A 12,049-nucleotide genomic window follows, 5' to 3' on the forward strand; every position below is an offset into this window, starting at 1 on the left:
GGTGATGTCCATGTGTAGATTCGTCTCTTCTGTTGTTGGAAGAGGGTGTCTCTTCATTCTTTCTGGAGCTATTTCTCCACTCTGCCCTAGTAGCATATTGGGCACCTACCAACCTGGGGAGTTCATCTTTCAGTGTCATATCTTTTTGCCTTTTCATACTGTTCATGAGGTTCTCAAGGCAAGAATATTGAAGTCGTTTGCCATTCCCTTGTCTGGTAGACCTTGTTTAGTAAGAACTGTCCACCATGACTGCTGTCTTGGGTGGCCCTACATGGCATGGCTTGTAGCTTCTTGAGTGAGACAAGCTGGTGATCCAAGTGATCGGTTTTCTGTAATTGTAGTTTCCATTCTGTCTGCCCTCTGATGGATAAGGATAAGAGGCTTGTGGAAGCTTCCTCATGGGAGGGACTGACTGTGGGGAAATCTGTGTCTTCCTCTGATGGGCGGGGCCATGTTCAGTTTAGTCCCTTAGTCATGTCTGACTCTTTGCGACCACATGGATTGCAGCACGCCAGGCCTCCCTGTCCGTCACCAACTCCTGGAGTTTACTCAGACTCATGTCCATTGAGTCAGTGATGCCATCCAACCATCTCATCCTCTGTCGTCCCCTTCTCCCACCTTCAGTCTTTCCCAGCATCAGGGTCTTTTCCAGTGAGTCAGCTCTTCGCATTTAGGTGGCTAAAGTATTGGAGTTTCAGCTTCAACAACAGTCCTTCCAGTGAATATTCAGGACTGATTTCCTTTAGGATGGACTGGTTGGATCTCCTTGCAGTCCAAGGGACACTCAAGAGACTTCTCCAACACCACAGTTCAAAAGCATCAATTCTTCAGTGCTCAGCTTTCTTTACAGTCCAGCTCTCACATCCATACATGACTACTGGAAAAACCATAGCCTTGACAAGGTGGACCTTTGTTGGCAAAGTAATGTCTCAGCTTTATCATCTTAAGTGTACAGTTAAGTGTACTATCTTAAGTGTACCAGATTAAATGTACAGTTCATCAGACTTCTTAAAATGCAGAATATTTTCCTGGAAACAATACTGATTTAAAAAAAATTCAGTTAATATTGTGTGGGGAGAAAGTCATTAGAGAGTCACTAATGAGGAATCTGTAGAATCTAGAAAGGCTCAGGACATGGGACGTTTAGGCACTTATAAAAGGCCAGACTGTGGGATGGGGCTGAAAATGAAGGAGTGGTTGAAATTAGGATAAGTTGTCCAGAGGTTCCTTCTCCCTGTGCAGGTGGGCCCCCATTCCTGTCTCCCCTCTCGGAGAACACAAACTGCTGAGGGAGTCTACCCTCAGGCAAGGTGAGATTCCCTATTCACTCAGAAGAGACAATTCAGGTGAGAGTGTGTGTGACAAATGGGACCTCTGTTTCCTCTTCTCCTTTGGTTCCTCTGATGCTGGTAGCTGGGCTTTTACTGCCAATTCAGGAATGGAAGATTTCTTCTCTCAACTGACCCAAGAGAAAAGATGTACAGTTACTAACATTTAGCATTCCAACACTGAAAAAACTGGCTTACTGCCATATTGTCCTAAAATGAAGTTCCACTGACAAGCCCTGCCCTTTCAGTGAGTTTCCTTTAGCTCCTTATTGCTTTACTCATAAATATGCATGTTCATTTAGGATCATCAGGTGTTTGGGGAAGTTTCCAATATGAAAGACCAAGACCAAAACACATGGTAAGGATGGAGTTGAGAGTAACGGAATTATAGTATAGGGGAAAGGAAAAAAACCCTTCAATTAAAAATTTAGCTAGTATTCTTAGATAAAGTTGTAACCATGAGATAAGAATAGTAGCTACAAAAAGAGTCAGAATCAGATTGAGCTCTCAGAAGTTAAACATTACAGCAGAAATTTTAAAAATTAGAGAAAAGGGAAGATGAAGAACTCTCAGAAGTTTAGAAAATAAGAGAACGAAAGAGTCAACCTATAAGGTGTGCAGCTATTCAAATTCTAGGGAAAGGAGAACAGAGAAATCGGAGGATAGGAAATAAAGAATTAACGCAAAAAACTTCCCAGAACTGAAGGACATGCATTTCTAGAATGGAAAGAAGAGCTCACCGAATGCATGACAGATGAGCAGGAAGAGTCTTATATTGAGGCTCAATATAATGAAATATTGGAGGGCCAAAGATAAAGACGAGATATCCAGTGCTTCTGGAGAAAAACAGGTTGCTTACGAAGGCTCAGGAATTAAAATGCCCCCATACTTCTCCTTCCAGTACTGGAAGCAAGAAGTCAGTGGAGTCATGACTTTGTGATGGTGAAGGAAAACAGTCTCCCAGCTCTGAATTCTGTTCCTGTATAAACTGTCAATCAAGTGTGATAGAGGCTTAAGATGCTTTTAGACAGGTGGTGGCAAGAATCTGGCCCAGTTTGTGTCACATTCTCTGTGTCACGTTTTGTGTCACATTCTCTGAAGTTATAATCATAGCTGACACTTACATGCTGTTTATTACTATGTGGTCCTTGTAGCAATTTAGCATACGTATTCTCTCTTCTCTCACAAATGTAATACGAGTGTGATACTATGATTTCTGTGCTTTACAAGTTGGGAAACTGAGGTATGGAGAAGTAAGTTCCCAAGGTCCCACAACCAGTAGGTGGTGGGATTGGGATTTGAACTTGGGGAGTCTTAACACCTCCACTATGTTATGTTGGGTCTACTTGGAGGATGTGCTCCACCAAAACAAGGGAAACAAATACAAAAGATCCAGGAAATAAGATCCAGCACACGAGCAGGGCAGAAGGAATTCCCAGATGGAACATGAAGGGATGCTCCAGGATCGTAGCAGTACAAGGAGGTCTGGAATGCAGCTGATCTAGACTGCAGCAGAGAGTGGGCCCAGACGATCTGTTGTCCTTGGTCATGTTGGGAGTGGTCTCACTGTTGGAGAAGGAACTGATAGTTACACAGAAAAGCAAAAAGTTAGGGGAAAATACCCAAGAAAAAGGATATTGACTCTGTTTTGGACAGTATTTGTGTAGACATTATGAAGTATATCCTGAATATGTGTTCACTGAAAATTGTGATTTGTGGAAGGAATGGCGAGATAAAGGTGTGTGAGGCCAATGTGCAGGTGTAAGAAAATTAAATTTTCAACTTTGGTAGTACTGATAGAGAAAAAAATAAAAACTAGAAAAAAATCAGGCACTATCAATGTAGTGTTTAGAAATACAGCAGTAAATACCAAAAGAAACACTTCAGAGATTTGAAGTGTTTGCCTTTGCGATGCAGGAATTAGGGATTGGAAAAGATGAGGCAGGGGACTACTATTATTTGATACAAGAACTATGTGATTAAAAAATATGTATATATAATAACATGCACACAAAACATGGCATTCTCCTTGGCTTTTATCCTCAGCCCACATCAGCAAACCGTGATGGTTCCATGTTCAAATTACATCTGGAATCTGATCCCTTCACCATCTCCACTGCCCCCACCTGGTTCCAACCACCAGCCTCTCTTCTCTGGATGGTTGCAGTGTCTCTGCTCTGAGCTCCTTTCCTTGCCCCTCTTGTTCAGTTTCTGTACAGCACCCAGAGAGATGCAGTTAAAATACAAACCAGACTGTGATGCTCTCTTGCTCAGAGTGTTTCATTGGCTCTTGCTTTCAGGGAAAGCCAGAGTCCTTCTGGTCACTTCTCACACCAGGCACACCTCTTGCCTGCCTGATCTTCTCCGTGGCGCTTACCATCATTCAACACATTAGACATTTACAGTCATTTTGTTTCTTGCCTGTCTTACACCTTTTCTCATCTTCCTTTATTAGATTACATTCTCAATGAGAATGGGGATTTTTCTCTTATTCTTTGCTGTATTCCCACAGTCTAGAACATTGCTTTGCATATAGTAGGTCCTGAATAAAGATTTATTAAATAAATATTATTTTTACATAAGTAAAAACTATATTTAAGAATACTACTGATTTTAAGCTATTTGCAGTAAGCTAAGCTAAGCAGCTGCTTATCTTACTGGTTTAAGCATCTTTAAGCAACTTGAAACTAAAATCGTGAGAGATCTAATTGAAAAGATTTCTTTCCATTTGGAAAATATTCATAGGTTATCGTGAGATTATGCCCCTTTGAAAATCTGTGCTGGGTGCTAGCAGTCCTTATTTGCAAACATTCCATGGTAACTTTATGATGGAGACTCTTTTAATATTTATTTTTAAATCAGAGAATCAGTTTAGTGAGTGTATCTAAGCATCACAGTTATCTTCTGTAAAGACATAAACGCTTAAAATTCTAATCCTGCGGTGTCAGGAAAATGACCCCCACTTGTCTTACTGTCAGTTTGCCTTTATTGGTTCATAATAACTCTTGCTGTGTTTTGCTGTGGACTGAAGCTGTTTAGTATTTCATCAGAGTGTTCCCTTTCCTGGCTTCGCCTCTCTTCTCACCTGTTCCTTCAAGAAAACTTAGGATCCTAGATTAACGATATCGCAGACATTTTCATGGATTTCATGGATCCAATTCTGCATCCACATGATTAGAATTCACAGTAGGAAAAGCTGATCTAAAGCCAGAAGGGTCTTTATCCTTAAGCAAATACCCTATTAGGGTACAGGATACAACAATAAAAAGCCAGGAGCAAAGCAAATTCCCTGGTCTGTCTTTGCCAGCACGTCTTCCTTCTTGGAAATGAGCTGAAAGATAGCCTCCCTCCATACTCCCAGTCCTTAGACAGCATAATATGGACAATTTTTGAACCCACAATAGACTTTAAGTAAGATGTTTGAAAAATCTTGTTTCTCTGATGCTTAATCTCTTAGATTATAACTCACTTCATAGAAGTAATTTATATTTGTGTTATCTGCTTCCTCTGGGACTGCAGAGATTGGCAGGCTTTTTTTCTTTGTTGTTTGTTCTGTTTTTGGTGATTTCACTTAGCTTACGAGTTGTTTGAGGGCTTCCCTGATGGCTCAGTGGTAAAGAATCTGCCTGCCAATGCAGGAGATACGGGTTCAATCCCTGGGTCAGGAAGACTCCACATGCCTCGGAGCAACTAGGCCTGTGCAGCACAATGCTGAGCCCGTGTCCCCGAGCCGGGGGCCACGGCTGCTGCAGCTCACACGCCGTGGAGCCTTTGTGCCCCCGGAAAGGCCGCCACAGCGAGAAGTCTGCACCGCCACTGGGGAACAGCCCCCACTCGCCACAACTAGAGAAAGCCTCTGCACAACAGTGAAGACCTAGGGCAGCCAGAAATAAAAAATTAAACAAAAACTTAAAAAAATTAATCATATGATAGCCAACCACTATTTTTTTTTTGTTTTCTTAGGGACTGAAGAGGTTAATGACCATTTGCCAGAAGCACTTTCCTACAGATCCATCAAAATGTGTGGAGTACAATGCACTATGAGATCTGTGTGCGGTGTGTAAATATCAAGAGAAGCTTAAGGAAGCCTGGCACGGACTTCTGGAATTACCACCAGTTGCAATGAGGGAAGAAGAAAAAAGGAGCTTCCGGTCTCTGAGTTCTGCCTAATGCAGCTCTTGGTTTTAAGAACCTGTGTTGGCTCTCATGTCACATCTGACTGCAGAGTGATTTTTGTGTCTTACTTTTAAGTAGTCAAAAAATTAAGTACTAAAGACTTTCTCCAATAATTTAAATGTGTAAATTTAAAACAGTCACAGGACACGGTTTAAAATAACTTTTCCCCTTTAGACCTAAAAGTTGCACTGAGAGGATTAAAGAGGAACATTTGAGGATGGGCTTAATGATTTCTGTAAAATATAGTAATTTTCACATTGCCTTTTATGTTGTGTTTATAGAGAAATATTTTTATATTTTTCAACAAAAATATGGAACCATTTAATGAAACTTGATCGTCCTTGAATGTTGTTTGACTTTTGCCACCTTGCAATATATTTGAATGTAAATGTTTTTACTGTTATCTATCTATCTTGCATTTTAAAGCTTTTATCCTTTAAAGCTATACATTTAAAGCTATAGTATCGGTCATCTCTTCAGAACAGAATTAACAGGATATAGAAGTTTGGAAAACAAAGATGGTATGTTAAACCAACAGAAGTTCAAATTCAGTAACCCCAGGCATCGTTTCAAGATGAGGAAATGGATTGTCAGGGCTGCTGCTGGCTCTTCCTAGAATAGGACTGCCTGCTAATGTCGTCCTCCCGAGACCGTGGTGGATGACTGGCCCTGCTCCATCCCGCTGGCCAAGAGAAAGGTGCTGGACTCTTGTCACTGCCCAAGCTGCAGGGCTTGGTCTGATTTCACTCAAGCGAGGACTTCTTTTGACTCTTGCACAGTGTCACACCCAGATAACTGTAATGAATCACTGTGCTTTAGAAGTTGAGAGGACTCAGTGAATAGAGGCAGGTGGGTAAATAGAATGGTACTTGACCAGATGGAGTGGTGCTGGCGGCTCCTGGTAGGAGAGGGGCTCTGACATCAAAACTGCCTCACCTCAGATTTCAGCAACATAGGCATGTGTATGTCTGTACACCCACGAGCAAGGCACTTCATCTCTCTAAACTTCAGCTTCCTTGTCTGCAGATGGTGGTAGTCATTGTCCATGCCTCATAGCATCACTGTTTTAAGTAAAATAAAATGTATAGCACGCTACCTGGCAAATAACTATGTACATAACAATTGTGTCCTTCTTGTTGTTGGCAGAGTGAAGACAAAGTAGCTTTCCTGAACCACTGGTCAGGACGGTGTGTGCTCACCTCATGATGACAGCCATGCTGCTGGTGGCAGTGTCAGCAGTACTAGTTAGTGGAAGTATTTATTAAGCACTTACTGTATCCACACTCTATAGCTGCTCAAACTTTCAGCCATTTCTGAGTTTAGAAGAACCCAGAATGTGGGGCCTGGAGTCAGCTAAGTGAGTGCAGGTGGATTCAATTACTTATTCTGGTCCTTCTTGGAAAGCCCTGAAAGCCAGTTTTGGCCACTTGTGGGGTCTGTGGCTACACTGGGCTGATTGTGTCCGCTGGTTATTTGCTCGATGGTGGCTGAGGCCTGCTGTCCTGAATTGAATCAGTGTTCCTTGCCCTTCACCCCACTTTAGAAAACCATTTCTTATTAAATTAATTAGAACTGAAGGAAGCTTACTAGAGCAATAAGAGACAGACTTTCATAAGATGTGACAACAATGTAGACTTCAGTTATATAGTCTTGTATAGAACTTGTTTATAAATATTGTTGAATGAGTACTCCACAGATCACTTTTTTTTAATTCATAGGCAGGCCGCACTATGGTAATCAGCTTATTTTGTGTTGTCTTCCCATTTGCTGTTAGTTAATATTGCACACAGAGAAGAAACTGCATCATGTGACACCAGTACCTTCTAGAACTGATCAGCATGGGTAGATGGTTTGAGGAAAAAAAAAATGTGTAAGGTATTCTGTGATGCTGTGAATGTTAGTCATTTTGGGGCTTGGGTAGAGGGAGACAGGTTGAAAGGTGTAGATTCCTCGTAGAGAAGTTGTCTATTTCCCAGAAGTTAAAGGTCTTCAGAGGACTGCACCTGTCATGGGGGTTTAGTAAAAAATGACCTCTCATTCTCCAAATCATGAAAATTATAGTGCAGCAGATGCTACATGTTTCTAATTTTTAGCTGTTTCTAAAACAATAAAGGCCTATCGTTTAAAATCAGTCACATCCTGAAATAAGTATATTCTCTCTCTTCCTCCCTGCCTCCCCAGACTCCTTTCCAAAGGAGTTGTGTCTTTCTGGATTCAAATCTAATAAAACACTGGTTTTCCCTCAAAAGTAAATCCTGTGTTTCTTAGGAGTGTTCTTACCAACTGCAAAGACAGCAGTGTTTTTCAGCAGTGCAGTGCAGTGCAGGGCTGTGGCAGTCTGGAGGTCATGACTGTGACTTCAGCGCTTGGGGAAAAACTAGGAAAAGAAACCTGAGGCTAGAAACAATTGACACATAGAGAGGAGAGGGGGGCAGCCCGAATCTTGTAGGAAGAAGGGGAAGGTCCCAACAGACCGGAGCTGGGAAGGTGGTTGTTGCTAGTACGAGCATTTAGGATGCACTGCGTCTCTGAAAAGAATTTGGAGGAATAGAAAATAGGGTTGATAAGCAGTACAACTTCTGAATGTTAAGTTTTTCCTTCTGATGATCTCCTGGCCCCTTTTAGCACTTTAGATTGTCCTGGGATTTGACCACAGTAAATATGGTAGTGGCTTAGCAGTAAAGAATCTGCCTGCAATGCAGGAGACTTGGGTTCTATCCTTGGGTCAGGAAGATCCCCTGAAGAAGGAAATGGCAACATACTCCAGCATTCTTGCCTGGAAAATCCCATGGACAGAGGAGCCTGGCAGGCTCTAATCCACGGGATTGCAAAAGAATCGGACATGACTTAGCAACTAAACAACAACAACAAATTCTACAGAAATCCAGTTATTTGAAAGAGTTTGGTAGGTTTGAACTTGTGGATCCTATTACTAGCTCCTTTTCAGCCCTATAGTAACCCCTTTATTACTTCTGGACCTAGAAAGGTAGTAGAGCTAAATGGGGCAGATTCGGTGAAACGGGAGCTTCGGTTGAGATGTGGCTGTACCCTTTGAATATCTGCAAGAGCGTAACCTTGTGGATCATGCCTCCTTCCTCCCCATCCTTGCCCATGAAGTCCCTTAACTTTATCCCCTAGAAATGTATGGTATGGAGTGTACTGGGAGGCTTGAACTGAAAGCACTTTCTCTCGGCAGGTTTTTCTAAGACTTTTCAGCTGTCGAGAGCGTGAGGAGCCAGCCCCAGTTCCAGAGGGTCGCTGTGGGAACAGTTATGGCAACTGGTTTTCATCAGACTCAGCGGTTGGATGGGCTGAATTCTGACTGCGCACTAGTTTGTCCTGGAATGGTTAACAGTAACCTTAAAATCTTTTGAAATTTAAAAATAAGTTCTGGTGGCTTGGACTAACTGGAGGGAATGCAATGTGGTTGGCAGTTGTCACTGTGGTGTGAACTGATCCCTTTTAGGATTTTGGAAACATATTCATTTAAAATACACACACAAACACACACATATGTATGTGTATATATATATTTTTTTACATTTACCAAAACAGTTTATTTTGAAAGCATTGATTATTTACTCCTTTTTCCACAAACTCTTATAAACTCGCCCAGACTAATCCTTGTGTTGATGGTAATGGTTACTCTTGTTTAAGTAGGCCACTTCCTTTTGTTTAGTCTCTCCTCTCTGTCCTTAAGCACCCGCTTTGAAATCATTGTCAGCTTTCTCCCAGCTTTCAAGATGAACACATACTCTGACCACGGAGGGCAGCTAAGGTTTGAGCTGCTTTTTGAGTGTCACTGGTGATCACCGAGGCATTCAGCAAGCTTCCTGCCGTGACAGTCAGAAGTCATCCGCACACCCAGCTCTCCTTGCCCTCTAAACTCCCAGTGTTGACAGCTTGCCCAAACCAAATTGCCTTTACTCTCCAACTTGCTCTTCCCTTGAGACTTAGGATACATCACGAGCCATTAGTGTTGTCCTCTGAGCCTGATTTCGGTTTTGCCGTCTCATAAAGCGGGAGGATTAAAGTTGTGGCTTTGACATGCTTTGGCCATAGCTCAACAATCAGCCGTAACAGTTATCACCGTGTGTATTCCCTGACCATGCCGTGAGCGGTTCGTTCTTATTTTTTCTTTCCTGTTGTGTTTCTTTTAAAAATATGCAGGTGTGACTCTAAAGTGGCCTACAACTCATTAATGTGTTGTGACCAGCAGTTTGAAAACCACAGATTAAAAAGAATTATCAGAGTTACAGAAGGAAGTGACCTGGTGAATGAATTTAGGGCAAAAGGACTCTGTATTTCTTCTATTTATTTATTTTTTTAATAGAGAACACTTAGCTCTCCAGGTTTATGTGGAGTTTGGCATATTATAAAACCTTGAGTATTTCAGTTAAATATTTTTGAAGCAATAATTCTTAGGTTTCAAATGAGGTGACTTGTGCATAGAGAGAACCTCCAGGATAGGCCTCATGTAAGAAAACTGAAGGTAAGAATAGATGACTACCTTGGGCTGGCTATACATTGTGTAAAGCAAGAATAAACAAAGATATTATAAGATATGAGATTGTTTAAACTATGAGTTAGGGTTGAGGCAGAGAGAGATAGCAGGAGTCTAGTATTGTTAATCAGTTACCTGTTGAGGGTTTGTTTAGCTCTTCGAAGATTATTTCCCAAGACTCGCAGCTAGATTACATTTCCTTAATTGTAAAGTTTTATTCAATTGTAACATATACAGCAAAGTGCACACATCAGAAAGATACCATATCATACAACTTTTTCAGAGTGAAACTATCTCAAAGTAACTTATCATCCAAGTCAGGGAAGATAATGTTATTAGTGCCCCAAAAATCTCTTCATGCCTTGTCAGGACAAAGCCATGGCCTTGATTTCTGCTGTCATCATTTAGAAAAACATCTTTCTTGATATTGGATGTATGTACTGTAAGATTCACCCACTCAACAGGTACAGTAGTCTTTAGAATATTCAGAATTGTGCAGTCAGCAGCACATGTAAATGGAGAACATTTCATCACCCCGAAAGAAACCCAGGACCCATTAGCAGTCATTCCCCATGTGAGTTAGTTTGCTTGTTGTTGTTATTTGTTTATTTGACTGCACCAGGTCTTAGCCGTGGCAGGGAGGATCTTCGATCTTCTTAGTTGCAGCAGGTGGGATCTAGTTCCCTGACAGGGTTTTGAACCCAGACCTCCTGCGGCTTCTTAGCCACTGGCCCACCAGGGAAGTCCCTCATTGTGATTTGATTCTCATTTCTCTGTCCCATTCTACATTTGATAGACGTTTGAGTTGTCTCCACTTTGGGTATGAATGCTGTACATGTATTTTTTGTGAATTATAAATTTTTCCAGGGTGTATATGAAGTTGAGAAATGTTTGGGTATGTGTGTACTCAGAAGGTAGTGCCACAGAGTTTTCCGAAGGGCGCGTGCCAGTCCACAGTGCCACCTGCGAGACTTGAGGGGTCCAGGCCCCTCCTGGAATGTCCTCGGCCGTCTCCACTTCGGCTCTTCTGACGGTTTAACATGGTGCTGTGTTGTGGTTTTAGTTTGTGTTTTGCTGAGGAAAATTAAGTGGAGCATTTTTCATAGGTACTCCATGGCCATTTGGATTTTAACTTTTGTGAAGTTTCTGTTCAAGATTTTACTTTTGTCACTTTTTTCTACTGAATTCCTGGCCTTTTTCTTACCGACTTAACATAGGTCCTTCTATATTGGCCGAGCCCTATGTTCAGTGCACGTTATAAGCACTTCTGCTCTGTGGCTTGACTTTATGTTAGGTCTTCTATGCATAGTGTTAGTCGCTCAGTCATGTCCGACTCCGTGTGACCCCGTGGACTGTAGCCCTCCAGGCTCCTCTGTCCATGGGATTCACCAGGCAAGAGTACTGCAGTGGGTTGCCATTCCCTTCTCCATTTCTATGCGTAGGGGAAATAATCTTATCACTAGCTCAGATACTGACATAACCTTTGTCAGCTATCTTTGCCAGATAGATTTTATAAAAAATCATGTGAATCCTAAATTATATAATTTTTGCATAGCGCAGTGCCTGTGTATGGGATTTGAGAGGAGAAAAATAATGTGTTTTTGTATTATTGTTAAACTTTGTAATTCTATTAGATTGCCATTTCATTAAGACTTGGTTTTCATTTTTGCCACATTCTCATAAGCATGTTAAGTATATCAGCATTCACCTGAATGAGCTCTCTGGATATTGGCGCCAGGTTGTTTCAGCTGCAGGAAACCCGAATCCAGTGAGTGTTAATGGAAGTCCATAGACAGCCAGGTTGTAGAGCAGACAGAGGTCAACCTGTGGTAGAGATTCGTGTCACTCTGTGGGACAGAGGCATTGAGCACTTGCTCCTCTCTGAGTTACTCCCAAATCTCCACTAGGCTTAGGAGTGACTTTGAGAGGAATAAACTCCGGATACCTCTGTGGGTGTGAAAGATACCTGAGAAAACGTACACTTGTGATTCTGTCATTCAGGGAGAAAGTGTCTTGGTATGCTTTGACTTGCTAACTACCA

General features: G+C 41.8%; 1 protein-coding gene across 6 annotated transcripts in view; it reads left to right on the forward strand.

The window, feature by feature from the left end:
• PRPF18 (pre-mRNA processing factor 18) overlaps positions 1–5,722 on the forward strand; it is a 94,075-nt gene extending 88,353 nt beyond the window's left edge. For all 6 annotated transcript variants that reach the window (XM_065921145.1, XM_065921144.1, XM_065921142.1 and 3 more), the window contains one exon: positions 5,292–5,722. In XM_065921145.1, the coding sequence (XP_065777217.1) occupies positions 5,292–5,372 (81 nt within the window). In that variant the 3' untranslated portion in view covers positions 5,373–5,722. The remainder of the gene's footprint in view (positions 1–5,291) is intronic.
• The last annotated feature ends 6,327 nt before the right edge of the window (positions 5,723–12,049 follow it).

The sequence above is a fragment of the Muntiacus reevesi genome, chromosome 2 (genome assembly GCF_963930625.1).
Source record: "Muntiacus reevesi chromosome 2, mMunRee1.1, whole genome shotgun sequence".
NCBI lineage: Eukaryota > Metazoa > Chordata > Mammalia > Artiodactyla > Cervidae > Muntiacus > Muntiacus reevesi.